Source organism: Zeus faber (assembly GCF_960531495.2).
Source record: "Zeus faber genome assembly, chromosome: 20".
Lineage (NCBI taxonomy): Eukaryota > Metazoa > Chordata > Actinopteri > Zeiformes > Zeidae > Zeus > Zeus faber.
Window position 1 is genome coordinate 16,244,549 of NC_137207.1, and position 26,810 is coordinate 16,271,358.

General features: G+C 45.9%; 2 protein-coding genes across 2 annotated transcripts in view; both read left to right on the forward strand.

The window, feature by feature from the left end:
- The window catches only part of rnf213b (ring finger protein 213b), a gene marked incomplete at its 5' end in the record, with an annotated part of 31,328 nt that extends 17,119 nt beyond the window's left edge, over positions 1-14,209 (forward strand). Inside the window, 31 exons of the mRNA XM_080021231.1 lie at positions 98-231; positions 349-524; positions 612-815; positions 1,146-1,333; positions 1,960-2,080; positions 2,489-2,589; positions 2,720-2,899; positions 3,393-3,538; positions 3,772-3,871; positions 3,969-4,080; positions 4,186-4,396; positions 4,550-4,737; positions 5,309-5,431; positions 6,552-6,668; positions 6,767-7,009; positions 7,094-7,178; positions 7,307-7,341; positions 7,440-7,540; positions 7,662-7,812; positions 8,492-8,645; positions 8,740-8,840; positions 8,967-9,215; positions 9,304-9,436; positions 9,537-9,617; positions 9,878-10,055; positions 10,181-10,382; positions 10,470-10,547; positions 10,721-10,918; positions 11,246-11,335; positions 11,831-12,009; positions 12,916-14,209. Coding sequence (XP_079877357.1) covers positions 98-231; positions 349-524; positions 612-815; positions 1,146-1,333; positions 1,960-2,080; positions 2,489-2,589; positions 2,720-2,899; positions 3,393-3,538; positions 3,772-3,871; positions 3,969-4,080; positions 4,186-4,396; positions 4,550-4,737; positions 5,309-5,431; positions 6,552-6,668; positions 6,767-7,009; positions 7,094-7,178; positions 7,307-7,341; positions 7,440-7,540; positions 7,662-7,812; positions 8,492-8,645; positions 8,740-8,840; positions 8,967-9,215; positions 9,304-9,436; positions 9,537-9,617; positions 9,878-10,055; positions 10,181-10,382; positions 10,470-10,547; positions 10,721-10,918; positions 11,246-11,335; positions 11,831-12,009; positions 12,916-13,054 — 4,498 coding nt within the window. The 3' untranslated portion in view covers positions 13,055-14,209. The remainder of the gene's footprint in view (positions 1-97; positions 232-348; positions 525-611; positions 816-1,145; positions 1,334-1,959; positions 2,081-2,488; positions 2,590-2,719; positions 2,900-3,392; positions 3,539-3,771; positions 3,872-3,968; positions 4,081-4,185; positions 4,397-4,549; positions 4,738-5,308; positions 5,432-6,551; positions 6,669-6,766; positions 7,010-7,093; positions 7,179-7,306; positions 7,342-7,439; positions 7,541-7,661; positions 7,813-8,491; positions 8,646-8,739; positions 8,841-8,966; positions 9,216-9,303; positions 9,437-9,536; positions 9,618-9,877; positions 10,056-10,180; positions 10,383-10,469; positions 10,548-10,720; positions 10,919-11,245; positions 11,336-11,830; positions 12,010-12,915) is intronic.
- A 355-nt stretch (positions 14,210-14,564) lies between these two features.
- Positions 14,565-26,810, forward strand: part of cep131 (centrosomal protein 131) — a 27,775-nt gene continuing 15,529 nt past the window's right edge. Inside the window, exons 1-17 of the mRNA XM_080020968.1 lie at positions 14,565-14,676; positions 15,874-16,064; positions 16,279-16,373; positions 18,383-18,494; positions 18,811-18,938; positions 19,784-19,888; positions 19,980-20,162; positions 20,375-20,495; positions 21,010-21,129; positions 21,432-21,624; positions 21,779-21,876; positions 22,772-22,921; positions 23,683-23,875; positions 24,597-24,694; positions 25,005-25,184; positions 25,413-25,604; positions 26,432-26,569. Coding sequence (XP_079877094.1) covers positions 15,885-16,064; positions 16,279-16,373; positions 18,383-18,494; positions 18,811-18,938; positions 19,784-19,888; positions 19,980-20,162; positions 20,375-20,495; positions 21,010-21,129; positions 21,432-21,624; positions 21,779-21,876; positions 22,772-22,921; positions 23,683-23,875; positions 24,597-24,694; positions 25,005-25,184; positions 25,413-25,604; positions 26,432-26,569 — 2,286 coding nt within the window. The 5' untranslated portion in view covers positions 14,565-14,676; positions 15,874-15,884. The remainder of the gene's footprint in view (positions 14,677-15,873; positions 16,065-16,278; positions 16,374-18,382; positions 18,495-18,810; positions 18,939-19,783; positions 19,889-19,979; positions 20,163-20,374; positions 20,496-21,009; positions 21,130-21,431; positions 21,625-21,778; positions 21,877-22,771; positions 22,922-23,682; positions 23,876-24,596; positions 24,695-25,004; positions 25,185-25,412; positions 25,605-26,431; positions 26,570-26,810) is intronic.

Here is a 26,810-nt window from a genome sequence, read left to right on the forward strand (position 1 = left end):
GGGGAACTGGGAGTGGCTTTGTTGCATTCATCCAACATTGGCCAGTTGGCGTTTGATTGGCTGTTTTTTTTTTTCTTAATATTCCCGTCATTTCTAGTGGGCGAGATCAGGAGATCCTGGCGCACGGATCCTTTGTTTTGGACGGTGAAGAATACCCTTGCGCCGCTCCGTTTAGCTGGCTCATCCAAGCCTACCTTCAGAGTGTGTGGGACGAGTCCGAATTCTCTCCAGGTGTGTTAGACGTTTTCGTTCAGAGGGCTCCATGCACGTGATGACAATGAGATCAGACATGTCTGTGGCTCTGGAATTATTTGTAAAGCAGAACTCTCTCACCCTGACGCATCTCAGTGACAAATGACGACGGCGTACAGAGGATTCAGCAGTTTGTGAGCACCTTTGCTCACAGCAAGCTGGGCAGCCACTTCCAGAAACTCTCTGAACATGAGCGGCTGGACTACGGCCAGCGATTCCTGCAAGACTTTCTGCTGCTGTCTGTGAAGATCACGACCAAGGATGAGCTTGGGGTAGAGATTTATCATTATCCACCTTCAATCCAACAACAACTGATACCTTTTAAAACAACCTAATGGTTACACGTCCGTCACGCTCAGGTGTTCACCAAAGCCATGCTGAGCTGTGTGTCCGAGCTCCAGCGGTTCGGGCACGTATCCCCGGACCCCTCTCCCGCCTGGGTGGTGGCTGCTGCCAAGCATCACGCCCCCAGACTCCACACCCTTTCCCACGTCATGCAGCTCCAGCCTCAGCTCTTCACAGATGTGTTTCAGCGGTCTTCACAGACAGAGCCCACTGAAATGGTGACCATTACCTAAGTTGTATATACTGCATGTATCACAGCATCTTGACCGATAGCCATTTAGCTGAACAAAAAATCGAGGCCTCACTTTTCTCTAACTGTATGGATTAGTGAAATCATAAAAGGGCAGGGAAGGCCAATAAAATATGAATGCAAAATAGATGGATAGTAATATTAATAGTGCTGATGACATGAATAGCTAACATCGTGTGGGTAGCTAATATGTCTAAATATCTATTCAGTGTATAGATGGTAGGACTTACGGAAGTGTTTTTATGGATGAGGCACGTCATCACTAGTTAAAGTCTGCTGAAATCTCTTTGCCCTGAAGGTTGAAGACATCATAGCCCTCGTTATCTGCGTCGAGCGCATCAAACTTCTACCCCTGACTTCATGGGTAAAGTGCGAGCGCTTTGTGTCCAGAGTGGAGCTCCTTCGGCCGTGCCTCGAAAGGGCCTTCGGTCAGAAGTACGAGGCCCTCTGTGGGCCGAGCTGCTCGCAACGTCTCCACTCCATCAGGTAGATACACAAAGCAGTTTGGATGACATTTAAGGAGCCACCGAGTGTGGGTGTGAGTGAGTGTGTGTGTGTGTGTGTGTGTGTGTCCACCACCATGCACCACTTTATGCTTTATAACATTTAACGTAAATTTTCACTCGCTCGCTTTAATTCTAGAGGCGCACATACTTTATTTATTTTATAGATTGAGAATCAAGATGCCTCCCATATTAAATGAAAAAACTCTGGTATGTTTTATTAATATTTATTGATTTATTTTTGGAATATTTTAAATGAATCCAGTATTAAGAGAATCGCTTAGAAAATGGTCACGATTGCCCCATTCCTTTAAACGACTTAAGCAGGGTTTTTCTTTTATTCGTTATTTGTCATCTCATCCAAACATTGTTAGTTGTGGTAGAGTGGAGGTGAGCCAGAGAGAGCTGAGCCCATGGGCGCTTAGCAGTTCGGTGATATAAATGTAGTATACGGTTTAGCTTCACAGGACTGAAGTTCCTAATATTGTTGTATAAAGATTGGCTTAAGACCTCTCCGACTGGGGACTGTGACAGGAGTGAGACTTCCGCGTCAACATTGGGCATTTGTCTGTGGCAGTGAAATGACTAGAATCTGTCACGTCCTTCTAGGTCAACGTGGCGCGGGTTGCTCGTGGTTGCAACATTCATCCAGACAGTGTTGTTTAAGGTCAAGCAAGCAGACCCCAAATCCGTTGAACTGGCTCTAATACACTGCAACGTTCTCCGAAACGTAAGTGGAATTCTTAAATATCGAATCACTTCGATCGAATCAAGTTGAAGCCCTTTTATTTTATTTTAGCCTCGGCGCACACATTTTACCTTACCTCTGACCATTTGCTTAATGATACCGTAGCTCACATTTCTAGATTTTTGGTATGGTCTCGATAAAATTGGAACGGTATGGTGAGAAAACGCCCCTTAAATTCCATTTGCAAAGGCTAAGCGCCTTTGCTTTAAGAAATACAAAATACGGCGAAAAACACACCGTTCCACGCCTTTGATGAAACTTATCTTCACATCCGTTGTGTATCTAGGTCCCGTCGTTGAGCGCACAAAAGGGAAGTGATGAAGGTCTCTTGGGAGAGTGCCTGAAAAATGGAGCATTTGCGTTTTCTTTTATCCTTTGTCTCTCCCTCAGCTGATGCACGAGTCTCCAGATCTGAGGAACGTCGACACCTTGCAGAAGCTGATGCGCATCCTCAACTCCTATGACAACGAGTTGATCAGCAGAGACCTCAGGTCAGACATTGCAAACTTGTCATCGGTGTTAAGGGAAATTTATTATTTGTACATCCAATTTTTTAATTTTTTTTTTTTACCAAAATACAATTGTGCGTAATGAATTCATATCGGATGTTTTTGTTCAAAGGTTCGGCATCAATTGTGCTGTATGTCTGTCTGAGCTGAAAGAGCCATGTGTCCTGCCCTGTGAGCATGTCCTCTGTTTGCCCTGCCTACAACAATGCATCATGGGCGGCAAACAGTTCTGCCCTCAATGTAGGAAAAACCTACCGCTCAACTTCAAGCCGCTCGTCTCTCCCACCATAAAGTAAGTTGGAAATGTACTGTAGGATTTTCACTTTATTCTCTTCATTTCAATTGTTATTTCCGTTGTTTCTCTCAACCGGTGGGTCCAAAACTGGGTCGTGCGTCCATTTTGAGTGGACGGCGGGGCGTAGACTTCGGCTTCTTTAAATATAAAAAAATAATAATAATAATTGATTCAAGGACAAATGTAGATCCTGAGGATAAACCAGTCGAGAACTACTGCTCTAAATCACCGTATTGTTATTTAAGGCGATTGCTAATGTGAGTGAGTAGTTTACTTGAGCTAATACTTCAACAAAGTGAAAGAAATTGTTGAGAAAGTACCCATCTGACTGTTTTGGTTTTCTATTAAATATTGTTCCTCCTGCACTATTTGCACATGTTCTCGTTATTAAAGAACCTCACTGATGTTGTTGATAACCCTTTATGCTATAATGTCGTTCTTTGGACCATAACCTAGTGACACACTAACACTCGGCTGCTGCTCTCCAAAGTGCGGCGCTGCTGCAGCAAATGGAGATCAGGGGCGGCTGTAACCTCTTTTTCCTGGAGGTGGTGTCCAGGTTCTGTCTGTCTGAAGGGCAGAGGCCTCAAGAGAGACTAGTGGAGCTCCTCTTCTCCCTCCTGATCTCGTCACACGGTCAGTGCGGGACACAAAGGGATAAAAGAGTTTCCGGATGAACCGAGTAACATTTTGATGAATGAAAACACATTGTGCTATGAGAAAGAACTGTGGTATATTGCCTTCCCAACAATTGTCGGCCATCTTCAGTCAAGCACTTTGAATGGCATTGTCGGCAATATTATCATGTGAGGTTACGGGGGTGGGGTAGTACTGTGATGATTAGACCTGTTGTTTGTTTGTGTGTGCAGGGAACGTATACAGGACCAGAGACCTCTCTCCCTTCTTGGAATGTGTGGACAGCAGTCCTGTGGTTCGCTCCGTGCTTCCAAAACTCTTACTGCAGTATAGGTATTGGGCATAGATCCAATAACGTAGGCACATCTTTCTGGACGTTTTGCATGCTGTGATGACTAATGACAATCAAATAATTTTAAAAACGTATCAGTTTTGACCAGGTAAAGGTGCACATCCAGAACTACCTGAGGGAGGTGGAGGAGAACATCCTCCAAGGAGAAGACCGCACTGAGCTCTATCTGCTCTTTGTCAACTGTTACCAGGTTTCACATCTCTACCAGCTTCACATTTTTCACATCATCACTTTAGTTTACCGTCAATAACCAAACCCTTAACATTTGGTTGATTGGACAATGGCTTTGTTCCAGGACTCCTTGCGGTTGTCAGAAATCTGCAAAGTGGATCAGGCCAGGGAGCGGCAGATGAGGTGGCAGACGGAGACCAGGTTTTTGAGCAGGCTGGCCAGGAAGCAGACCCCCAACCGACAACAGGACCCTGCGGAGTTCCTGCTCAACCTCGCTCGGCTACGGCTTTGTCTGGCTAGCGCCGCACACCTGCTCCACAAGTCCATCACCAAGGGTTTGTGTATTTCATTTATCTTCATTAGTTTCGGTCTCATACCACAGGTGTGTGCGGTGTGCTTCGTGGAGAGATTGGCCTCAGGAAGCTGCAATTTCAATGCTGTGAAATGAAAAAAGGGAAATCGATAAGCTCCATGTTTTGGTTCCTCAGAAATCAAAGCGGAGGCCGAAGTGTTCCTACAGGAGATCAGGGCGGTGTTCAAGTACAGCGGTAATGACTGGTACCAAGTGTACCTGCTGAGAGCCCTGCACAGGCAGGCTGGGAGGGACTGCATCCTGAACTTGATGAAGAGTCCCCGCTGGGAATGGATCTTCCCACCAGAGGTCCTTCGGCTGCAGGTGATGCCCTCCTCCTTTCAGACCGCTGGGAAAAAATATTGAAATACCATCATTTTGTACTTTATTGGTCTCATTTAATCACATAGATTGATGGGGGGGAAATTAAATAATTAAAAAATCTATATTAGATGAAAAACATTTTATTTTAAAATTATGTTAAAATGTAAAATTATGCTATTTACAAAATAACAATAATGCAATTCAATTCACCTATCGAAAGACTGCGTTACAATTGCGTCGCACAATATGCATTTCAGCCACAAAAACTTTTATTTTGGAAGTACCTCTCCTCTACATCTCAGATAGACGAGGATACATTTTGGCCATTTTTGGTTGATTAGGGGAGTAGTTACAGAGCTACTATGGATGCCACTGCATGTCTCCTAACTGCGTCCTTCCCCGTCAATCTGTAAATGTGTATGTACGCGAAGCATTCACTGTAAAGCCCATTGAGTGGCTGGAAAAATGTGCTCTATAAATGCAGTTTAGTACTTTAGTACTAAACTACAACTACTTTACAACTACTTTAGTACTTTAGTTTAGTGAACTCTCCAAAAATGTGTCGTCAAAGATGATAATTCCGACCGAGGTGGACCAGTTCCTCTGCTGTGGACCGGTTTACCGTGCCCTGAGGGATGCCGTGGGCCAAGTTCTGCTGGAGGAAACACCAGATGCTCTTGCAAAAGAATTACAGGTCAGGGAGAACACATCATTGATGACATTTTTAGTAGAGATGGGTGCCGATACTGACGTCATTCGCTCATTGGATATCAGACTGATGTCATCGAGCCGCGTGTCAATCCAAATTCCATTCCATGGTTTGCTTCCTCGAGGATTAAACTCGGCAAATAATTAGCCTGCAAAGCACAATTCAAAGCATTCGCGAATGGGAACTTGCGGTTTGAGTTGGGCCAACCATCGCTGATTGAAGCAGCTGTGTTGGTCCTCAAATTAAGACGTCATGATTCCGACGTATATAATATGCAGCGCCACACTGAAACGAATCCCAGATGAGGATTAAAAATGACACAGATACGTCCTTCAGCTTGCCGGTTCCCTCCGATCAATAACCAAAATAATGCCACAGACATTGTAGGGAATTTTGTATTCTGTTTTGCAAGGAGCTCTTCCATGATTGCATTCGCTGAAAATCCTTGTTCCTTGAAAATCCTTGTGCCACACGCCACAGACACTGCATTCACTGCTTCGGCCTGTTGCTGCGATGCGTCAACGTCGCCGCCATATTGTAGCGGGCAAGACTGGCTTTTAAACAAAAACTGGTCAACGAGGGACGGGGAGCTGCGGTTTTTCTGAATAAAAAGCATCTATCACGTTTACATTTCTCAACCGATTTCAATGTGATGTTTTTATATTCAAGGATGTATGATCTACGTGGAGTAGAAAAAAAGTTTGGAGAACCTTTTTTTTTCTACTCCACGTAGAAGAAAGAAAAAAGAGCTCTGGTATCCGAATCAGTGTCGTATCGGCACGTATGTATCAGAACTGAAAAAAAGTGGATCGGTGCATCTCTAATTTTTTGTAGATAAAAGTGAAATTCCTTTGCGCTTTGTGGTCACATTTAATGAACCTCGTAGATGCAAAGATTTCACATAAACAACCACATAAAATGCATAGGAAGTCAAAATAAATTATTGAAAATATCGGTGAAATGATTGGGATTTTTGATTCCATACATGACAGGTATGAGTTTACCTGGTTTGACAACACCCGTCACTCCACTGTGTGAAACGCATTGCAGGAGTACGATATTTAACGTCACATTTCCATACGTACCCATTTGGTCTTCTCTGTAGAAGCTGAAGAGAGTCTGCCCAGAAACTCAGCGATATGTTCTCCTCGCCCTGGCCTTGTTCAGACAAGTCACTCGCCGTTGCATATCCACAGACCTCAAGCTGCGGCCTTCTCCAAAGGTGACCACCGTTAAATTCCTGGACGTTTCCATTCATCGCCATTGAAGCGGTTCTAACTTGTATTTACATTTCCCATTTGGCGACCCGTGGCCGTCCAGGACACCGCGATGCTGGAAGGCCTCCTGAAAGACGTGGCGCCGGAGGGCCTCCGCGGGTTCTGCTCGGCACTTTTGCACAACCGGATCGGCGGAGCAGGACCCGCCCTGCGTGTCGACGCGATGCTCTCGGCTCCGAGGTGCGCGCTGCTGGAGCTCCTGGTGCACGTGGACGCCATGCTCCTCAGCGGAAACACTCTTTTGGCTCCTCTCTCCCAGATCGCCTTCCGCCCGGAGAGCGGCGCTGTAAGACACACTCTCTTGTGTTGGACCACTACTCTTCGGGAATCAAAAAGCTCGATTGACTCAATTTTCATCCCCCCCCCCCAGCGCTGCTTCCTTCCGACCATGCCGGACGATCGCACAAGCGAGGCAAAACTGTGGTTGCTCAAAGAAGGGAAGTTGGTGATGTATGGTGAGTATTAAGCATGTACTAATTCTCACGTTGGTATTGGTTACATATTTTGAGGCGGACATGTCTGTCGTCATTCCTCATCGTTGGTCAATAAACGTCTAATCATCTTGTTTTTCTTTCTTTTGCAGCCTGTGCCAATGGACATCTTTGCTTCGTTGGAGAGGTTTTTTTAATTGATAATCCTCGGAATTTTATTGAAAAAAAAAATCATGTCTTATATATACAAAACTACAAAGCATATTATTTTGCGCTTTCCCACAGTGTGGCAAACCAGTGGCCGTATCAAAATGCCCAGATTGTGGATTGCCAGTGGGCGGGCACAACCACTCTCCAGTCGTTGGATTCAAACGCCTGGACGAGAGGTATTCACCCGATCAAATAAATACTTTTAGCAGCGTGCATTTTTTTTTTGTTTGTTTTTTCCCCTAATATCAGTGTGTTCTATTGCATCCAAATGTACCGTGTGTCCCTCCTGGCTTAAAGCCTCGCAGATCAAACTCGGACAGGCCACATTTTAGGAGAGGCGTCTCAGAGATCGGAAGCCCCGGAAAGACTCTTGATGCCTGCGCAGAACTCCCTCCTTCGACTGCTGACGCACCTTTCAATGCTACAAGGGGCTGTGAAAAACCGCAGGGTGAGAATAGAAGCCCAATTGAAATAAATTGATTTGAATGAAAGACACGAAGCTCAAGTTCAAGAGATTATTTGTCCCATACATATTCATATGGTCATACATGAAATGTTAAGTGAAATGTTATGACGCCCGGTGATTACGCACAATAAGCTCTATAAGCTTCTATAATTATATAATATAATTAATTGTCTGTATAATGACCATAATAAAAATTGGTTGTAATAAGGTAATAATATTGTTAGAATACGGAAATGATAATGATATAATAAGGTTGTAATATATAATGTAATATAATAGGGTGATACTGAGATTATAATAGTGTTAGAATGAAGGTAAAGATGATATAATTAGGTAATCACGAGGTTCTAATGTTAGAATAAGGCTGTAATGAGGTAATAATATTGGTACAATAAGGAAATGATAATGATTCAAGGTTGTAATAAGGTAATAATATTGTTACAATAAGGAAATGATAATGATTCAAGGTTGTAATAAGGTAATAATATTGTTAGAATAAGGAAATGATAATGATATAAGAGGGTTGTAATGAGGTAATAATATTGTTAGAATATGGTAATGCTGATATAAGGTTGTAATGAAGTAACAATATCCTTAGAATAAGGTAATGATAAAGTCGTAACAAATCATACGTTCACCGTGCCGCCTTCGTTCATTTCAGGGGGTGAGTGACATGATCCACCCGCCTACGTCCGATGCTGTGAACTTCCTGTGGAAGCATCTTGAGCGGGACATGGAGGTGCTGGGGCAGATACTGGACCTGAACATGGACGACACCGCCGTCACGGTTCATCTGATCCTCCACACCTGCGCAGGTGAAGTGATGGTCCTTCGGGCCATTTTCCAACTTGGATCTTTTTTTTCCGGGTTTTTTTCCGTTGCGTGACCTCACTCTCCCGAATCCCAAAGAAGCCGCCCTCGGCCGCACGAGACCTGATCTGATGAGCCGACAGGGACGGGAACAGTGGGAGACGCTGGTGTGTCAATCCGCCATCGACCCGGTACTAAAGGTAATGAAATGCCTTTGCTTGAACTTTATCAAAGGTGCGTCCTTTTATTTATTTATTATTTATTTTATTTTTTTACATCGTCGGAGATTGATTGGTATTCTCCTACGCCGGGTTTCCTTCCCTCAGCATCTGAGGAGAACGCTGGCGGAGGCGCAGGAGAGAATCGGCGCCGACGACAGCCACACCGGGAGCCCCCTGATGAAGCTGCTCCACGCCGACCCGGGGCCCATGCTGTCCCTGCCCTCGGACTGTCCCACGCACCACTCGGCCTTCTGGAGCCTGCCCGAGACCGTGACGGTGGAGCGCTTCACTCAGCTGGTGGCGCAAGAGCACGGACACGACGTCTTGCCGCTGCTCGCCCTGTTTCTTAAGAAGGTGCCGAGAAAAAGGACCTTGTGCTCAATGGTATTTAGTTTTTTCACTAATCAAGTTGTAATTCCTCTCATTGTCTGTTGTTTCCTAGATACCGTGTGTGAGACACTTCCAGCACCTCCCCGAACTGGCGGTGTTACAGTCTGACCTTTTGAGGGTGTTTGCGGTGGCACCGGACCCGAAACCCCTGAGTATCGCCCAGATGGTGCTGCAGATACCAGCAGGTCATTTTTTTTTAACACCAGATGACGTTTGAAAGTGAATGTACCGACGTAAAGACGCACATTCGAAAACAAATGTACCTTTCTCATTTCTCGCCGATAGAATATCAGAGGAAGAGGGTTTCCGAGCGTGTGAGAAAATTCATCCGGGTTTGGAATGACCTCAGACTGGAATTGGCCAACAGTAAGCAGTAAACCTGTTCCCATTGATATGTGTATGCGTGTGCACTTGTGTGTGTGTGTGTGTGTGTGAGTGTGTGTGTGTGTGTGTGTGTACGGGTGATATCGTACCTTAAGTTGTGTTGCTCTCTATTACATTTCACTGCATATATGTATGAAAGTTTGTATATGTATGTGACGAATAAACCTCTTGAATATTGAATGTTGTGTACCAGTGTTAAGTGCCACTGCAGCGTGATGACATGCCTGTGTCTTTTGGAGCAGACCTGGGTTTGGAGACGCAGCTGTGTGAAACGGAGCTCACGACGGAAAGCTCCGGCGAGTTCCTGACGCTGACTCGACACGGACCCGGCTCCTGCCTTCGAATCCTGGTGGACTTCCTGTCTGACGCTCACAACGCCCTGGTGAGGGAGGCCAGAAAACAGAGCAACCAAGAGGACAGGTGAGTCCTCTCCGTCCCCGAAAATTGGCCCTTTGACGAGCCTTCTGCTTGAAGTTCAACAGGCAGAGTAGAGACATGCTTTAAAAAAAGATGAATATTAAGGTCTTGCGGCTCCTTTATCCTAGCGACTACAACGTCCTATTAGAGGGGATGTCAGAGACCCAGTTGATCCTCTGCCACCCGGAGCGGGAGCTGCTCCCCCTGGTGTTATCCCACTGCCACTACACCTTGGAGAAAGGCAAGGAGATGGAGAGGAGCTACAATCTGCCAGGGATCCAAACGCAGCTGGCCCGCGGCTTCCTGGCCGGGAAACCGCTCATCCAAGCGGTGAGAACAGAGCTAAAAGAGTCAAATCAAAGAGATCTGTAAAATGCCGGATGATGCAACTGAACGCAACTGTTGTCCTGTGATTAGGACACTCAGAAATTCCTGAACAGGCACCTGCAGGATTTCTCTGTCGTGCTGTCAGAGGTCCGAGGCAAGATTCCCCAGGTAAGACGACTTCTGCTCGTCAAGTACCGAACCTCAGTGGCTTCCCAGTGGATATCATAACGTCCGTAAATTAAACGCTGGGACATTTTGGAAAGGCCACTTGGTGTCTCACCCACACCGGGCGAGGTCGTCCCCGTGCTGCCACGTGCTAACGGCTGTTGTCTCCGCTATAGGAGCCGCTGAAAGGGTCGGTGAGCGGCGCCATGAGGACCATGCTGCGTTCGTACACGGACGTGTGTGACGCCATACATGTGGTCGAGATCAGCCTGCGATTCCTGGGGAAAACGAGTGGAGCCCCCCAGCATCATCTGCTGTCATATCTGATCGACACGCTGCAGATTGGCACGCAGATCAGTGAAAATGTAGCCAAGGTAGAAATCTTTCGGACCCCTGATGAACGAAGCTCTTTTTTCAGGCACCATTACACGACTGTCCTCTTCTCTGGACGTTCATATAATGACGCCATTCCCATTGAACAGACTACTTTGCTTTATTGATTTGAACTCGGGAAATACGGTAAATAGGGGTAGAAAGCATCCACTGTTAAGGATTGGCTGGAGCTTCATGTATACATGCACGCATGTGCAGAACACCAAATTTGCCTGAAAGTTGAGTTGAGAGTTGAACACCTCCGTTCTAATATTCTAAATCGAAATCACTTTCCGCACATCCATAAAACTTAACACATTTTCTCTCAGGCTCTCGGAGACAGTAGACTGGCACACGGCGTGTTCACCTGGCAGCTCCTGACCTGTTGGAAATCGGAGCTGATGCTGAGGCGAAAGCAGGTTAGTGGCAAAAAAATAGATAAATAAATTAAAAAAAACACATCAGGTCCCTGAAAATTTTTGGACATGGCTGTACCAAAAGAAAAGGGGCCTGATTAAATTATTATTATCGGTTCAACAACATAAATGTGGTTCTACCATTTCTGAACACATTGGGTGGAAACCCCCTCTGTTTTAGTTAAACCCTGCACACTGCTGGGCCTGGCCTCAGGGACCATTTGGGGGCCAGTCTTCCAGGTTGTAAATCCACGGGAAGTGTGCCGCCCGCCGCGGTGGACTCTCAGCGTTTGACCCCAACCTTCTGGGGAATCGTTTGAATTCCTCCTGTAGTTTTTTTCTTTTTTTTGTTTTGTTTTGTTTTGTTTGTTAAACACAATGATTTTAAATAGGTATAACAGAGTTTGGCGCTGCCCAAGGAGAACCTGGGGCCAAGAGGTGTGAATCCAATTACTGTGATGCTCAGTCTGTTTTTTTTTTTTTTACTCCTTTTTTCAGAACCCGTTTCCCAGTCTCCCCCCGGAATTCCGCGGGAAGCTGTCCAAGGACGAAGCGAAGGGACTGAACAGCTTCCTCGCTCTCACAGACGTCGACACATTCTGCCTGGAGCTGCATGAAGTCCTCACGCTGAAGACAAGCGGCTCCGTGCCGGACCAAGGCTACCAAGCGCACTGGGAGTAAGCAACCTTCACACACTAGTGCTTTTGGTTTCCGTTTATATTGTGTTTTCTCTTGACGAGGGAGTAGATTCACTGTCGGTATGTGACTATTTGGATTGGTCATTAAAAAAAAGAAAATCGCTTACCATCCTTTTTATAGGAATTTCAATGATTTCTCAAAGTGTTTATACCTCTAAAGTCTGGCCACAGCTCGAAGACATTTGCCTGTAAGAACGCCTCTGATAGATACCAGAGACTACCATTTTAATGCAGCGTTTCAATATACAATCTTTCATTTACTATAATTGATTGTAAGTGCCAGTGTAGATGAAGTTAAATAATTGAGAATTCTCGTTGAATCCGTTCAAATGAAGTTATTTGCAAGGGCATGATGGAGGTGTTTCAGCCATTTAATCTGAGAGAGAGTAGCTCTGAGCGGGGTGTGGGTATATTGGCATTGGGAGGAAAAAAAAAAAGTAATGTAGAGTATGTTCAAAATGTTTGGGCCTACTTTGTCTGACCATTTGTGAGTTTAGGATAAATAATAAACAACGCCTGCTGAAGTTGAGGCTAAAAACAAATTCCTACAATACCCAAAAAGAAAGAAGTGTGCCTGTTGTCATCCCAAAGATTACCACTGCAGTTTGAAGGAATGCAGTGAAAGAGGTTCACTTTCAATCACAATAAAGTGTGGGGGTCTTGGCCTTTTGGTCCACCGGGGGGCCGGATCGTGACCCCTTTCTGGTCGCTATCCATCAGGGGGGAACGGGGGTTTAAACTGCACACCCTCCCACCAGCACGGGTAGCGATCCTCTGTTGAGTTAGCAGCTGGGCAGGCCACCGAATGGGAAGGCACGCGGAGAAAACAATAGGTGCTGCGCTAACTGTTGCTTCTCCTCCTCCTCCTCCTTCTTCTCCCGGCAGCATCAAGTCCACTTTAGAGAACCACTTGGAGCAGAAGAACCTTCCTCCTCTGCGGGGGCTCGACTTACTACCGGAGGACATCGCTCTGAAGAAAGGAGCCGATGTATGGAGGGCAGCTGTGGTGTTTAGAAAAGGATAAGGCCGCATTGGCAGAATCAGAAATTCTGCACTGCTGTTTCTTTAATTCCAAAATATAAGATATTTAATCATTAAAGTCAATCAATATAGTACTACTATCAATATCAATAAAAGCATCTTTATCTTATTCCAGAACGTCTTAAGGATGGATTTCAGTACTGTGATCTGTTTTGTTTTATTTGAACCATTCCACCGAATATGTATTCTGAAAAATATTTCTATAATGTAAAACTTTTATGTTAATGTTTACTTTTTCAGTTGTTTTAATTAATAGGTTGAAGTGTTCTTTTCATTTGTCACATGCAGTCATACAAGTACAGTGCAGCAAAATTAGAAAAGGGAACAGTCCAGAGGCTATGCAAAAGAATGAAGTAGGAAGAAATGTAACTGTATAACAAGAAAAAAATATATATTAATGTGTGTGTGTATAGCATCAAACAAAAGCTATACAACTGTTTTCTTTATGCATTACTTTTCCAATGTAATTTTAATGTAAAGTGTCTATACAAATACAATTTATAATGGTAATATAAAAAATATTTTACTGGTTAAAATTATAAAACAATAATTGTAGGTATATTTTCTTGTTATTTTTTGCCAATTTATAGTTTTATATATTTTTATGTGTATCATCAACACATATATCTACTGCATCTTTCTTTCCTGCTGATGAGTGCTCATGCATTTTTATATATGGAGCAAATGGATCATTGATGAGCAATCCCAATTCAGCAGTTTCCAAAACTTAAATGTTAATTGTAGTTAATTGTATTGTTAGGTTTATTTTATTGTTAACTTTGGATGTTTATTGCACATGCCAATTTTCTTCATCTTCTAGTTTGTGTTAAGGTTTTTCAACAATGCCAATTTTTTTCATTTGTTTATTTTTTTCCCTGTCATTTTTACAGTTTTTTTTTTTGTTTCATTTAGGTTTGTATTTTCATTTGTTAATCAACAAGGTTTATTGTATGTTCCACATTTGATGTCACTTTTTCCTTTTTCTTTTTTTAACCTTACTGTTTAGGTTTAACTCCGAGATTTATTCTGTATCGTAATTTCTTTTCTCTATTTTTATTCTATTGCCTTATTATTATTATTATTATTATTATTGCCTATTTGTGATGTTCGCTGCAATTTTCCTCAGGGGGTGAATAAAGTACCTATATATCTCTATCTAATAAACGTGCATTTCCTTGTCCAGGTGTGATCCAACTACAGCCCCCAATAAACAAAACGTTAAAATAACGAACTTACACGGCGCGTCCTCCCTCCCTCTGCGGGCTCCGCGCAACCGAACCCTGACAAGCGCCGCCCGGCGTCACACAGCGACGATCCTCACGGGGCGGCGCGTTTCGGCCAATCGGAGCGCCGGCAACCCCCGCGTCGGCCCGACCCTCTGCCCAATCACCGCCGTCGAGGGGCGGAGTCTCGCGGTCCGTTGCCAATAGCGAAAGATGCTGCGCGTTGTTTTTTGCCCGTTACCAGTCGACGGGGCGCACGGGACACTCTCACCCCGGAGGCGGACGGAGGCGGGCTTCCCCCGAGCCGTTTCAAACGAAAACAGCGGAGCAACAGGGCGACATTTCCCGAACGAGCAGCGGTGGCGCCCGCCCGCGTTGGACCGTGAGTTGAACGGGCGCTCGCCCGCGCGTCGGCGGGAGGCGCGCGGCGCGTTGTTTGCTTTTACGGTGGTCGAGGCGGCGGCGGCGGCGGCGGCGGCGGCGGCGGCTGTCAAAGTGTTTTTGTGGCCGCGCTCGGTGAGCCGCATCCCGGTGCTGTTAACCACACACATCCCGCATCCATATGTGCGCCGTCCCCGCATCCATATGTGCGCCGTCTTGTCCTGCGTTGCCCGGTTTTTAGATGACGCTACATATCTGTAGTTGTCCATCCCCCGGGGGGGGCGGGGGGGGGGGTGGACCGCGGCGTTGGAGCGTCTCACATCAAAACAGATGTGACGTCACAAGCGTGCGTAACCGTTTATTGTTATGGCCGAGTAATAGTTGTCACGTTCGGTGTGAAACTCGGAACTTGTTGCGGCGGATACGGGGTGTGAATACTCCTTTTTTTGGGGGGGGCGGCGGCGGGGGGTTCGTTAGCGCAGCCTTGTAGTTTTGATGTTGCAACACGAAGTGCCCGTTTCCACCGCGCGCGTCGTCGAGAGGAATTCGAAAGAATTCCCGACGGCGCCGCACGCCGCGCTGGCTGCGCCGAGTGACACGGGGTGGGGAGGTGTGTCTCTCTCGTCGCGAATCCTCCCCAAACGGGCTTGTTTTTCCTGCCCGGGCTCACGGGAACTGCGGCAGGCACCTGACAAATGGTGACCGACCATTTGAGATCCCCCCCCCCCCCCCCCCCGCGGGGTCAGCGAGCTCTGGGGGTGGAGGCAGCAACCCCAGATCCTTTACGCTCACACTGTTTAAATGCTCTTATCAACTCTTATCATTTCAAGTTCGAGAGTGCTTGCCCTTAAATCTGCCTACATTTAAAAGCTTATAGCACATATTCGATCATTTACGTATTTACATTTAGTCATTTAGCAGACGCTTTTATCCAAAGCGACTTACAATTATTCAAACACCGACGGACGCAGCCATCATGAGCAATTAAGTGTCTTGCTCAAGGACACTACAGCATGCTATCAGGAGGAGCCTGGGATCAAACCAGCGACCTTTGGATTACTAGACGACCAGCTCTACCTCCTGAGCTCGATACTACAAGGCTGCAGCTGCAGATTCCCATGGTGCCAAGTTTTTGGTGGCTTTTGATGGTGAAATGTTTCCCCACTTTTGTTGTGTCCCATGCGTGGTCTCTTTGCAGGCTTTGGAAGGATGCATACCACCCGTAGCCCCTCAAGCATCCCGACAGGTGGCCCAGGGGTTGCGCTGGACCTCAGCTTGACAGGCTCCCAGCTGTCCGTGTCCAAAAGGCCCAGCAGCGCCTCACCTGGGAAATGCTTCTCCCGCTCTGTGTCTGTGGCCAGCGACAGCAAGGGAAAACGCAACACCCTGGTGGGTACACAGTTTATACGTATGCTATTACGGTTGTGAAATAACGCCCGGAAGAAGGCAAGCAGATGGTCCGGTCTGTTGACAGGCACGTTTGCACAATGATTGTTGTGCTGTTTGACTCATGCAAGCGTAAGTTGATGCAAGCCATGTTGATCGTTTGTAAGGTACAAGTCAAACGTATTTTAGCATTTATGAAATCTTTCGCCCTCCGCAGAGTGATTCTTGCTTCGGAAGCTCCCGCTCCATCAAGAACCTCCGCCGGTCCAACAGCACCACTCAGGTTAACCAGCAGGCCAACATCAGTGTGAGGTAGGAACAATCGCACCTGCACACAGTGTGCATATCATGTGAACATGTTTGTGTGTCCCACAGAAACACAATCACTACGAGCAGCAGCATTTTCTTAAAGAGATGCTTATAACTTTGCGATATGAATGGGGCTGCCCACTGGATTTTGGAATTACTGTGAGCTGGATGTATGCTCATGATGCAGTATGTGCTGCTACATGCACTCAACAGAGCTTGAGGCAAAGTGTTTTTTTTTTTTTTTTTTTTAATTTTATTTTATTTTTTAAAATAACATCCTTTACACAGTAATCAAGCCCAGGTTGAATCAAGCCATGATTCTGATTTTGGAAGTGTCGGTGCTGAACATGTGCGTGTTTCTGTCTGTCTTTCAAGCCAACCTCGGTGCGATTGCTGGAGCACATACTATGACTCAGTAGCTCTGCGTGGAGCCTTAGTGCTTCAAAGCAGCACATCGCTCTTCAGTGAGCAACAGCTGGCCGCCCACAAGCTTTGTTAGCTGGTAGCGATACAATAGTCATTGTGGCGCGGTGGCTGTTGCTTGATAGAGAAGTGGAGGAACGCTTGGTGCGGGGGGGGGCTTTCCCTGGGAGCAACGTGAAGTTCTGCTTTGTCCTAGATTTGGGGAGGTGGGGACCGGGACCTAGGGGTCACCCCCCTCCTTGACTGTTACCTCCAGGAACCAGTGAAATGAGAACTGTGCACGCACGCTCTGACTCTATTGTCTGGCAGCTGCCGCCATGCCTCCCCCTCCTCTCCCCCTCTCACTATGTCTCCCAGGATACAGGGCAGAGGCCTTTTTAAATTTAAAAGACATTCTCACCGCCCCCGCCCCCCTCGAATACCCCCCCCCCCAACTCTGAGCCGTTGAGGGCTGTCATTGGGCTGGCCAATGGTGCGCCCCCTCCCTCCTCTCCTGCCTCGTCCTACCGCGTGTTGCTCCCCAGTAAGAGGAAGCGTAGAGGAATGCGGGGCTTGAATTAGTATTGCCAGATTGCTCTTCATTGAGCCAGCTGGCTTTGCCCTTGCTCCACCCTCCCTCAAACACACACACACACACACACACATACACACACACACACACACACACACACACACACACACACACACACACACACACACACACACACACACACACACACACACACACACACACACACACACACACACACTTATATTCTCCTAGATGGCAGGATCAAGCACAGATGCCAAAGGAGGCCAGGCCAGTCTGGAGGTCACCTCGCATCTGTGCCTGATGGTGGGTAGTTTAGCGTATGTTTGGGTGACTGATAGGCCAGTGGGATCAACATATGCGGGCGTGCATTCGCATGGACGCCTTGTTGAAATTCCCCTCAGCAGTTTGCCTGCTGCTGCATACAGGATTCCAGCACTGAACGGTTTGGGGGGGGTGAGAAGCAAGAGAGAGGAATGGTTCCCATCTACGCAGCTGTTACTACGGCATGTCTTCGCAAAAACTTTAAGGGCCTTCTCTGTCTGTCAAAGAGATTGATTATCAGTTGTGCAACAGGAACGCTGCTTCTGAAATAGCATACTAGCATACTATTTCGTACACCAAAGTAGTATCTTGTGTATCTCCTAAGCCATAGTGCTGTTTGGGCAAATAGTATGGTAAAGGTACCATGACATACTGCATCTTGTATGGCAAGCGTATCCGACAATGCAGCGTGAGGGCAATACGGTGGTTGAAGTTTCTATGCATCATCGTCATTATTTTGCAACGTGCTGAAGGGAAGTGGGGCATGGCAATGTATGATTTTTTACTTAAATAACAAAGTATCCTTTTATTTTACCATCATTACACTCTCCACCCTTTGTATTTGATTTTCATACAAACAAATGCGCACAATATTGAAAAGACAAACCTTGCTAATCCTCATTTAGCACCCAAGAACTGTTCAGCAAAATCATTCAGAATCCAATCTAATCCAATGCAAGTTTATTCATCAAGAAGCCTCACCTGTAGCTGGTGTGTATGTGTATGTTTTTCCCAGTGAGGACCAGACTGAGGACTTCCTGGCCTTGTTTGACAGCAGCTCGGATGGACGCAGGAAGCTGGCCAGCCTGAGCAAGGCTTCGCCAGATAGAACAACCTGGAACATCCTGGTACTAACCTAATGTGACGCTCCCCCGCAACCAAACTACTTGTGAACAAATAGAAAGATAATGTCCAATCTATGGGTACCCGATGCATAATTCATAGATACTTAACCACAGTTAAGTATTTAAAAGATTTTAAGACCATTTATTCAGTGTGTTTACTTTACCATCGACGATAACAGGAAAATACTTTAAGAGGCACAAGTTGGAATCCGAGCAACAACAAGACTCTGACCACTAACTGCACTTTTTTTTATGGCGCTCAGATCATGTGTCTGATAATAAACGATTGAAAAGTGGGTGCGGTCTCGCTGTTTTTAAGGATGACCAGCCCAGAGCCTTTCCCCTGCCCTCCAGTGCTCGCAGCACTGGCAGCGTGGACTCCCCGACTAGCCTGAAGAAGAGAGAGTCTGGCATCGCTCTGGCAGCCAACTTCACCGCCAACAACAGGTGGGCACACACACACAGACACACACACACGCACACACACACACACACACACAGACACACACACACACACACACACACACACACACACACAGACAAAGACACACGGCTCCACAGCAGGGTTAGCCCATCCCTTACCTGGCAACCTGTCACACGTGTGTGCTCTGGAGCTCTTTTCTGTCTCGTGTTTCATACCTGCTGATCGAGGCTGCTGATCCCACCCCTCGGGCTCTCAGGCAGAATCACCCAACTTCCCCCTGAAAGTTGCCCGACAAAATGAGTTTCTGTCTCGACGGGGAGCAGGGTAAAAAAATGTACGTATAGCCATAAAAGCGATCGCACTGCCCCACCAAATGGTGTTTCTGTGGGTGAGATTGAGATTTCACACAAATTCCTAAACTTCTGTCAACCCATTTGCCGTCACAACTGGAACATATGAGAGGTACGAGGTGAAACACGAACAGAAAACACATTTTCTTTTAATCATTTTCCGCAGGGCATGGGTTCATCTTTCAGTTTGGTATGTATTTGTTGACACATGGGTAACAAGTTCAAGTTCAAGAGATTATTTGTCCATACATATACATATGGTCATACATATATGTAGTTAAATATCATGACATCCAATGTCAAATCCAGTGTAATCTGGTTACTCTGTACAAAAAAAAATCATAATAGTCTCATAATCTAATAACAAATGCCAAGGTTAGAGTTTAAAAACACTCAATCACTTATGTTTTTTTTTTTTTTTTTTGTTTTTTTTACTGAGAAAAATCGAACCTGTGAGCCTGTTTGACGGCAGCCAGATCACACATACAGTATCGGCAACGTGGCTTCCTTTTTTGCAGGAGCAACAAAGGAGCTGTGGGGAACTCTGTCACCACCATCTTGCACAACAACTACTCCGAAAAGCCTTTGACGCCCAAGAGCTCCAATCAGAAACCCACCTTCAAGTAAGTCCAGAAATTTGCAAAGCGGTCCGCCTGTGTCCCAAGAAAAGGCTCCTCGGCGTCTTCATCCTTCTCCTCCTCCGCCTCCTCCCAGCAACATCCTGAAGGCCACGGTGAACGATGAGGTGTCGCTTGAGAACGGCTCCGTGACCAAGTCCCAGAAGAATTTTGTCTCCTCCGTGTCACCAACGTCCAACAACAAGCCCCCGCCGACGGCCCAGGGCAGTAGCCCCCTGCTGGCCCGCAGGAGGGAGGTCACGGAGGAGGAGGCAGAGAGGTTCGGTGCCACCATGATAACATAACGTTTTGATAAAACCAATTTAATCCAGTCACCTTCATTTCCAACCTTAGTGAGTTTGTGTATTCTACTTATGTATTCTGTATTGGATCTACCCAATAACTGTGTGTGTGTGTGTGTGTGTGTGTGTGTGTGTGTGTGTGTGTGTGTGTGCGTGTGCGCGTGTGCGTGTGTGTGTGTGTTATCTGAAGGTTCATTCAACAGGTGAATCAGGCAGCGGTCACCATCCAGCGGTGGTACCGGCACCACGGCGCCAGACGGCGTGCAGCCAGCCAGGCGGTGCTCAGGCACATCCTCGCTGCCAAAAAGAAGGTAGCTGTCGCGATCATGAAATTTTAGTCGAATTTCATGCAATTAAATTGTCTTTGATGTTCATTTAATGTCACTGATCTTAGTTTAAGCCTATTAAAATGAAAAAATGTGGACAGTTAGTTTTCCCCAACTCAACCGATGGAAACTTGCCAAATTGGCATTCTATTTAAGATAAGAAAATGCCTTCTAAGATAAGATAGTACTTTACTGATCTCTGAGGGAAAATTCAGGATTCTCACGGTGGCTCAAAACTCCCCTTAAATTTAGATGGAAACACATGATTGCACAATCTAACGATTTTGCCAAATGATTTGGATTAACTGAAATAATTGCGATTGGAGGGTTATGTAATAATTGTGACGAATCGCAGGCACACTGTTTTTCCTGCTCTCATTTACTTTCCCAATCTTGCCGCTCGCTCATGATGTCATTCACTTGCTCTCTTGTTTTTATCCTTGTGTAAACCTGTCTTCATTGCATAATCATTATCTGCAACCCCCCCCCCCCACTTCAGGATCAGGAACAGAGAGCAGAGGAGGACAATTGCCCAGAACAGAAGAAGAAGAAGAAAGACGAAGAAAGGAAACTCATCCGCGAGGAGAAGGCGCGTCTGGCCCGCCTTTCCGCCATCCAGGTGAGGGCTCCCTCTGAGGGCCAAAACAAAAAACGTGGCCTCATCCGAGCACCCTTCAGCTCATCATCGCGCTTCTTGCGTGTCAACGAAAACTCACCCCGATTTGTCGCAAGCTTCCTGCACCGCCACCAAGATTAGATAGATAAAATAGGATACAACGAGATTAACAGAGGGAAATTAATTTGCCGCAGCAGCAAAAGCAGAATTAAAATAAAATATAGAGTATAGAGATGGTGACATTATATTAATATTGAAATGGGAAGTCACCTTTGATATGGAACGCCCCTGGTGGCTTATTGTAGGAACTGCAGCAGAAGAGGGCGCAGCAGGCTGCGGAGGCCCAGCAGGCCGTTGAGGAGGAGCTGGACAGCCTGAGGAAGAGCGGCAGAGCGGCTCGCAAGAAGCCTCCCAAGGCTCCTCCCCCTAATAACAGCCCTGCGAGCCCGAGCAAGAGCGGCCTTATCTCCCCGACCGACGTCAAAGCTAAGAACACAGGTCTGTCTGTCTGTTCTTCTTTCATTCCTTCCTATCGGCCAGGCATCTGCCATAACTGTGCTGTGTTCAAATCCTGATTGAACATATCCAATGATGACATTGTAAATCATCTGCATTGGAAATGTGTCGGCTGAATGTAAATCCCTTTCCACAGACACCAACATGAATGTTGTGGCTGATTTTGGCGATGCCTCCAGTTTCAGAGCCGTCTCCCCGGCCCTGTCTAATTGCAGGGCTTCCCAGTGCTCCCAGGTAACCAATAGGAAACATTGTACTAATAAGGGGGGGGGGGTCAAGATTCAGGTCCCCAGGCTCTGATTGGCAGACGTCACGGCGGGCCGACAGCGGGTGATGCGCTTGGTGACGTCGCGGGCGGATTCATCATGCCGGCGCTGCCCGTGTGTTTGTTCCCCGAAGTAGGGCCGCTTTTAACTCTTAACTTTTGGCGCAGCAGAGTCGCAGCACGGCCTAGCGGAGTCAGAGTTCACTTATCACGGGACGAGAGTAAGGAGAGAAAGGAGGCGGAGGATTTGGTGTCAAAGCCAAAGGCAAAAGCATAAAACCTCCGGTGTGGACATAAAGCCCTTGACTGTATTTTGTTCTCTGGGACCTCCCCAGCTCCTAGTTCCCCTCAAAAAGTCCCTAGAACAGTTTGGTGCAAAAAAAACGCAGATTTGAAAATGTTAATGACAGTTGCCATGGCATAAAAAACAATGTGTTAATTGTTAATGGAGTGGTAAATGCTCAGCTGTTTATTATTCTAAGGTCTAGTTTTGATAAAGCTGTTAGCTGTTCAGGTGTGTTGTTTAACTGTTCTCAGGTTTTTGTTATTATATATAGTTATTATTCTTCAAATAGAAGTTACTTATTGAGGAAAAAAAGTATTTTTCTTTACAAAATCAAGACTCAATAGTCTTGATTCAATCTAACAATGGCATAGCCCTCAGTGCTGGAAAAAAAGTTTAAATTGAATCCAGTCATGACCTTAAAATCAAAAGTAAAAATGGATCATGGATTTGGAGAATCATGACACCCTTAGTATTAATCTAGCTAAACGTGTGTGTAACCAGATCACCTGACCCAACCCCTGTCGCACCGTTGATTACATAATCATTCTCTCACTCCCCCTCCTCCATCACCACCCCAGGATCAGGAACAGAGAGCAGGGGAGGACAGGTGCTCGCCACAAGAACAACAAGAACAACAACAACAACAACAACAACAGAAGAAGAAAGATGAAGAAAGGAAACTCATTCGTGACGAAAAGGCGCGTCTGGCCCGCCTTTCTGCCATCAAGGTAACGGCCCCGCCCGGGCCGAAAAAAAACAACAACCTTTTCTCTTTTCGGCGCTCTTCAGCTCGTCATCCCGCTGCTCCCTGCAAACAAAAGCTCATCCCGATATGTCTGGATCTTCCCCTCAAGACGGATAAAATAAGATCAAACATTGTTCATCGTTAAGGGTTGCTTTTGTTGTCACAGGAAAAAAAAGAACACAATGTGCAAAAATATATAAAATGTTCAAATAAAGTAAAATATAGATGTAGTGATATTATATCCAATGTGTCCTGTGGAATTGATGTGATTGAATTTCAGTGACTTCACTTCCTCTATTCTGGTCAATTGTTTTATGCATGTAAATCACAAAATGAGGAACCGACAGCAAATTAACACTGGCTCAGAGAGGTCAAGCCTCAGTGTGCAAACACTGGAATACATAACTTTATCTTAATCACGATGACAAAATAATGCATTAACCTTTTTAATCAACACAATACAATAGGCTACACCAATAGAAGGAAACTAGGAATGTTACATTTTCTGAAGGAAAGTGAGTCAGTTATCCCCAGACTTATTTTATCTAGTTGTAATGACTTACTGTAACTTAGTATTTTGAATGTTAGCCAAAATATGTCTCTATGGAGGATAGCATATTTCATATGAACTACCTGATGCAGACAGAGAAAACGGTTTCGACACCGATCGAGCTTTGTACTCTTGACTATGTGAGAAGTCACCTTTGATATGGACCGTCTGCTCCCCCTGGTGGCTTGTTGTAGGAACTGCAGCAGAAGAGGGCGCAGCAGGCTGCGGAGGCCCAGCAGGCCGTTGTGGAGGAGCTGGACAGCCTGAGGAAGAGCGGCAGAGCGGCTCGCAAGAAGCCTCCCAAGGCTCCTCCCCCTAATAACAGCCCTGCGAGCCCGAGCAAGAGCGGCCTTATCTCCCCGACTGACGTCAAAGCTAAGAACACAGGTCTGTCTCTCTGTCTGTTCTTCTTTCATTCCCTCCTATTAGCCTGGCATCTGCCACCAATGTACTGTGTTCAAATCTTGATTGAACATAGTATGATGATGATGATGATGATGATGACGATGATACAGTGGTACCTCGACTTACGACTGTAATTCGTTCTATAAGAACGGTCGTATGTTAAAACAGTCGTATGTCGAAGCAATTTTTCCATATACACCACGCTCATATTTTTCTATGATTTCCTTCTTAGTTTCAATGGGAATCGTTGCCTTTTTCTTTTCCCCATCATCCTTCTTCCTAGGACTCATCATGAAGGGTGAAAATAAACAAAATACACAGCACAAACATAGTAAATATGAAAAAAATATCGATAAGCCACGAACTATGTGCACACACGATGTAGGTCGCCCGCTGACTGACTGCTGACTGACTGCTGACTGGCTGCTGACTGGCTGCTGACCGACTGCTGACCGACTGCTGACCGACTGCTGACTGACTGCTGACTGACTGCTGACTGGCCGCTGACTGGCCGCTGACTGGCCGCCGACGCGCCAACTGCAAATTTCCACGGTCGTATCTTGGACCAGTCGGTCGCAAGTCGATACAAATTTTCGCGACTATTGCTACTGTTATCTTGGATTAGTCGTAAGTAGATGCAGTCGTAAGCCGAGGTGCCACTGTATTGGAAATGTGTCGGCTGAACGTTAATGTCTTTCCACAGACACCAACATATACGTCGTGGCAGATTTTGGAGATGCCTCCAGTTTCAGAGCCATCTCCCCAGCTCTGTCTAACTGCAGAGGTTCTCAGTGCTCCCAGGTGTGTGTGTGTGTGTGTGTGTGTGTGTGTGTGTGTGTGTGTGTGTGTGTGTGTGTGTGTGTGTGTGTGTGTGTGTGTGTGTGTGTGTGTGTGTGTGTGTGTGTGTGTGTGTGTGTGTGTGTATTGTGTCCCAATTGTTTGTTTTACTCATTAAAATATAAACATTTAATAAATTCACTTGATACAAAATTACAATTAATTTTAATGCAATTTTTTAATGCAATGCAAAAGTGTTTTTTTTTTTTTTTTTTTGTTTGTTTTAATTTACTTTGATATTTTAAGACAAAGCCATTCACTTAATTGTGTTCAGGAGATACTCCAGAGGTCCGTCAGCATGGAGGACCAGCGGCCGGGGATGTCGTCCAGCAGGGCCCAGTCCAAGATCACCCTCAACGATCTGCTGGACTCACTGAAGCTGCTGGAAGAGGAGCCAGAGAGGCTGTCCGAGCCCAAGACTTACTGCAAAGACAAATATGCTTGGATAGATGAGGTCAGGGCTGCACAGAATATTCATCTGTAGTCTGGGCAGGGGGTATAAAAAAAATAAAATATCAGACACTTAATTCTTGCGAGCTCCATTGGGGTTGCTCTGCGGATGACCCATTACTTGAACCTCAAGGCGTCAATACAATGTCACAGAATAGGATTAATATTAAGATTAGAAACCCACCAACTGCGTGGCTTTGACATGCGTCCTTCCCCTGTTTCCCGCCGACAGGATAGAGACTCCAACTCCCTGACCACCGGCAATCTGGAGCGCCACGGGCAGCTAATCCACAACGCAGCCTTGCCAGATGGGGGCGCCCTGCTGTCCGAGGCCAAGCTGCAGACCATCATGAGCTTCCTGGATGAGATGGAGAAATCTGAGCAGGAGAGGCCGCGCTCCATCACCTCCGGCTCACACAGAGAGGTGGGGTTAACTCATCTCGGTCCTGAGGAATTCTGCTGTCGCGCTGAAAGGGGTGCTCCACCTCTTTGGGAAAATGTGTTCTTTGTCAATACCGGGACAAAACCCAATTTCTGTTCTGTGGTGTCTCGTGCTGAGATATATCAATGCAGCTGTTTAGGTGAGACATCTGAAAGCAACATCTTGGTTGCTTTAAAGCAACACACAGTCAGTTTTTTTACCTTAAAATAACAGCTCCAGAATAATTTTGATGGTACACTGACTTGTGATATGGAGAATGGCACCTCTTTCATTCCACCCACCCCCCTGAACGCCTGTTTTTGCACTATGTAACCTTGGTGTTGGGGTACGAAACCGCGGGAAAAGTGAGTAAGGCTTTACAGTACTGCGTCACTCGCTTGATGTTGGGCCCGGTAATTACAGTTGTTGTTTTTTTTTTTGCCTGGTTAAACGGTTTAAAACATTGGAACATAGCTGTACAATATATGTGCGTTTGAAACATGGAAGTTATAGTTATTGAAACGTGACCGATAAGGTTCAAATGTGTCCAATAAAATAAATTATTAAGACTACAAATTTAATAAAAATAAATAAAACTTTACATAGTGCTGCTTTAATTTTTTATGCATAACCATTGATCCCTCTGATGGGCGTAATAATAATACCAAATAATAATGATTATCAGCTATGAAGCAGCCTCTTAACTCAGCAAGTGAGTCGAGGGTTGCCAGGTATGAATTGCAATGCCTTGCGCCAGAACAAAACTCCAACACAGTGAACTGGTTTTGATCAGGAAATGCTTGGTGGTCTCTCTCTGTGCGGTGTCTCAGGTGGGTCTGTCCGAGGAGGATCTTGTGGGTGTGGAGCAGGCCTCGGCCACTGCCGCCGAAGTCAGCGGCTCTATGATGAGGCTTAAGCTGGAGCTGGAGGAGAAGAGGCGCACAGTGAACATGCTGCAGGCCGCACTGGTGAGCAACCTGCACGCGCATAAATCTAAAGGATCCAAACTACTCTTGACATGATTTAAGCCCATCAGGGGCATTTCAGGGTGAGAGTCAGACTCAGCGACTCCACTGTGCTGCTCCATTTGCCCAGAGTGGCAAAATGCCTAGAAATGGAGGTCCATGTGCCTTTGCTTTATTTTTTTTATTTTTTTTTTTTTTTAGCACCTGATATCGTTGATTGCTGATAGACGATTTATTCGTGTCA